The sequence below is a fragment of the Armigeres subalbatus genome, chromosome 1 (assembly GCF_024139115.2).
Source record: "Armigeres subalbatus isolate Guangzhou_Male chromosome 1, GZ_Asu_2, whole genome shotgun sequence".
NCBI lineage: Eukaryota > Metazoa > Arthropoda > Insecta > Diptera > Culicidae > Armigeres > Armigeres subalbatus.
This window is the reverse complement of record NC_085139.1, coordinates 291,606,034-291,610,329: the sequence shown is the minus strand read 5'-3', so window position 1 is coordinate 291,610,329 and position 4,296 is coordinate 291,606,034. Positions and strand designations below refer to the sequence as shown.

General features: G+C 45.3%; 1 protein-coding gene across 1 annotated transcript; it reads right to left on the bottom strand.

The window, feature by feature from the left end:
• Positions 1-2,218: 2,218 nt before the first annotated feature.
• Positions 2,219-3,893, bottom strand: LOC134215679 (glutathione S-transferase theta-3-like). The gene is made up of 3 exons (XM_062694813.1): positions 3,603-3,893; positions 2,884-3,309; positions 2,219-2,825 (listed from the first exon to the last, which is right to left on the bottom strand). Exons 1-3 carry the CDS (start codon positions 3,724-3,726, stop codon positions 2,692-2,694), a joined length of 684 nt encoding a protein of 227 aa, XP_062550797.1. The 5' UTR covers positions 3,727-3,893; the 3' UTR covers positions 2,219-2,691.
• Positions 3,894-4,296: the final 403 nt, after the last annotated feature.

The window sequence follows — 4,296 nt, the reverse complement described above, 5'->3', positions numbered from 1 at the left end:
CCAAGGATGCGCATTGGAACTCGCTCCGCTAACTGAGAACCAGAATGTCCTTGCCGACAGGTAATTGTTGATGATTTTAACCAGGTAGCTGGGAAGGATGTAGCGTTGCAGTTTGTACACCAGGCCATCATGTCATACTTTGTCGAATGCCTTCTCGACATATAAATCAGGTCAGTTGGTGTACGGTTGATCGACTACGTTGGAAACCAAACTGCTCCTCGCGCAAGATGTTGTGGTGTTCGGCAGACTCAAGTAACCGGCTGTGAATCGCCTTTTCAAACCGCTTGGATAACCCTAAGAGAAGCTCCATAAGACCAGTTTGTACCATCTCATTTAATCCAATCCACCACTTGAATGTACCTTGACAGATACGTATTTCGACCTTAACAGTAAGGTCGTCTTCAGTGTCTCGTACTTGACTCGACTCTTATGACAAGTGAAGACATTCCACTAAAAAGCTCAAAATAATTTTCTTAACCTGAGAGAAGGCTGATGGGGCGAAAACTTTTCAGGGAGGAAGGATCCTTCCCAGGCTTCCGGATGGGGCTGACTTTAGCTAACTTCCAGGACGCTGGGAGGTAGCTGAGACGGAGACACTGATTAAGGATCAGCGAAAGTTCCTCGACGAACGGGGCACTGTGACATGTAGCATGTGTCTAAGCTCGAGATTTAGGATGCTGTCGAAGCCTGGGGCCTTCATGTTTTTCGATGATATAATATAGACCGTCAATGCGCCAGCTGAGATCTCCAACTCCTCCAAGAAGTCGTTGGGAATAAGAATAAGGAATAATGTTCTTAGCATGTTCGCTAACGGCTGCGTCGTGTGGACTGAAGATGTTCTGTCCAAGATTATGTGAGCTGACATAGTGACGACTTATTCCGGCGACCTTGTCTGCAGGAGTTATCAAGCAATCCTTAGATTGCAACGTGTCTTATGCGCGCTGCCTGCGAGTAACATTTCGTAAACGGATCAAATCTTTGGTGAGTGTATCAATGGTTAGGGTGTTGCTTACCTGTCGAGCTTTTGGCACATGTTGTTCACGGGCCTGAGAGATCGCCTCTTGGATGAAGTGGAGCTGATCGTCGATTTCCTCCGGTGTGGCCGGATGTCGCTGGTAGTCGATGATGTAGTCCTCGCACCTTTGGAACCGGCCTCAGTCGACACGATGGTAGTTTCGCCTGGACTGCTATACCGATTGATTCAAGCTGAGCTCCTGGTAGACGACTAGCTGGGAGACATTGATGTTCATGCTTGTGATGAGGAGGAAGCGGGGCCATTCACTGTATGATGGAGCTTGAACCGACGCAGCTGCTGCTGCCAGTCGCTTGTGTGGTTGTAACGGCTCGACAGCGAGCCGCCATGGCCGAATAATTCGCCTCTTTCAGTACAGGAACACGGTTCTTCTTAGGTAGCCCTCTTCCGGATTCCAGGAATTCCGCCCGCTTTGGACAGTTCTTGGTTGTGGCTTGATGTTTGTCGCCACAGTTGACGCACTAGGGATAGACCACCTCCATATTGTCGTACTCTTCAGTCGAATGAGGTTCACCACTTGTTGCAACGCGGCTTCATGCGGCAGTTCCGGGTGCCATGTTTGATTTTGAAGGGCACTTGGTGGACTGCGTGACGTCGCGGTGCACTGGACGATATCGCTCCTAGTCAACGGCGGTGTAATTTATGACGTTAATCAGCTTCAGGTCATTCCAGGTGGTGGAGCCGTGCTTCAGATGGACCAGGTAAAACTACTCACGATACTTCTTCGCCCTGTCGTGACGAGCGATCTTGTGCACAACCACTGGCTTTGGGCCGCAATTTTCGAGTTCTGTTTGGAGCTCCTCTTCCTTCATGCGCTGCTGCAATAAACTGGAATGAAGCATCGTGGCTCCAAATCTGCGACTATTAATTCAATATCTCCAGATCCGTAGAAAAAAAACCAAAGTTGCTAATGTTAGTTAGACTATAACCATTGTCCGCTCATCTCCTCTCCTGTTGGAGTCCCTCACGCAAGCCTTCCTCTTGTTGTCCATTTTAATGTCGACATATGAACCTCCCCAATAAAGAAAGTGTCGATCAAAAAAGTACTGTAGACTTCTGCAGCAAGGCTGAAAATAGGTATAACAAGAGAAATTTTGAAATAGGAACTGTTTGATGGGACAACCTTAAATCTGGAAGAACTGAACAAGGGCATGTGGATAATGAGCAAGAAACTTCTGAATTGACTAAGCATTATATTTCATAATACACTTTTCGCATTACCGGATTACTTAGCCATTTGGGTGTAAATAGTTTGATAAAAAGGAATAACTCTTGCTGTAGGCACTTTCTGAGCGAACCGGTGGGAAATGAGCTCTGGAGATAAATAATATAAAAAATGTTAAAACATGTACACCCAATTAGCCAAGCACTTCGGACTTTAGTAGTTTACAACTATTCACAAAATAGACATAAATCACAAATACATATAAATATTGGCTAGGGAAGAAATAAGCAGATCTAAATTGACACAACTAGCTTCTAAGTAGGCTTAGGTCGCGTTGATCTCGCACATAAGAATCAAACGGAACCCAAATGTAACACATGTGTTTTGAACTTGTTGCAAAATTATCTAGCTTGGAAGAACTTTGCATCACTTCCCCCTAGGATATTCACATTTATGCTCGGTGGATTTCACTAAATACTTTTTTCGACATCGTTCACGCCGCTACCGGCGCAAACTTGTGCAGAATCTTGTGCGCTTCGTTATAGTCCGGTTGGGTGTACTCCTTCACTCTTTGTATCCAAGCCGTCAGCTTTGGTCGATCCACGCGTGCATCGTATCCGGTTAGTTCTAAAAAGTATAAAAATTATCCTAGTGAAACAACTTGCTCAATTTAAATTGCACCCACTTGGCTGTTCGATCTCACAGGCTGCCACCAGATCGGCAATCGTGATATCATCGCCTGCTATGAACCGCATGTCCCGCTGCAACACGTTCGACTCGATAAAATCCAAACATCCGATCATCTCCGCTTGCAACCGCTTGGCAACCTTTGGTTCCACGACTTCTCCCCGCAAAGGTCCTCGCCACACGTAGCGCACATAGCTGGCACAATGCAACCGGGTGTTTGAGTGCTGCCATTCCAGGTATTCGTCGACCCGGGCCCTCCTTCGGCTGTCCCGTGGATACCAATGGTCCGGGACGGCAAATTCTCGCGTCAAATATCGCAAAATGGCAATGCTTTCTGCCAGTTTGAAGTTATTTTCCGTCACAATGGCGGGCACCTTGCCGAAACGATTCACATTTTGCATATATTCTGGCGCCGAGTGTTCCCCTACAATTGCAGATATAGGGAAAAAAACACAGTTTACATTAAATTTATTATCGAAAACAACATAATGAAAATAAATTGGCGGTCCATTTGAAACTTTAAATTCATCCTTCGCGTGCCTCTATGCGTAAACAACGTCTCAGAGAAAGGCCCATCAGATTGATTGTAGGGTTTGAACGACTTTGAACTTGATACATTTACGCACATGCGACTGAAACTGTGTGCGAACGCACGTGTTTACGGAGAGGGAGAGCAAAATGGCATTGACAGTTCGGCTTAGTTTCGAGGGCACTCACATTTTCGCAGCGCAATGGGACACTTTTGATGGGGTATTTTGTTCTGTTCAAGGAAAATGTACAGAGCTCGGCAAGGTTGCGATATCAGGTCGTAGTAGAAGCGAATGTTGCGACCGGATGCCATAGCAGTGGATCCGATATATGATAACACTTTGAAAATGCACTTAATTTCGGTGGAAGGAAAGATTCACACGGATTCGAATGGAGAACGCACTTTTTACGATAGGAGAATTAGGTCGAAAACATATTAAGGTAGGTATGTGCTTGCTTGGCGTCTCCTCACTCAACTGAGCTGGCGAAAGAAACGAGAATACGCAAACCGCGATCAGCTGATAGAGATGTAGGCGTGTGTGCGGCGAGTGACGCACGTGTTTGTTTCAATCACTTGGAGAGGGATAGGGCATTAGAAATAGTTACTGCTTTGGATTTTATATAGCTATCGATTTGCATTATTAATAAATCAATTAATTTGATTTATATGCAGTCAGTATGATCACGTAAGATACTCGTTTTCTTTCAATACTTCCATAAATTCATGTTTATTACAGTCTCAGATGCTTTGAAACGAAAATTAAAACCTGATATGTAACTACTTCCGAAATTAACATCCAGTGTCTCTGTCTCTACCCTTAAACATGTACTTCGCTGCGGTAGAGTTCACTTCCCCTTTAGTTCAGTGGGCAAAAGCTTACAG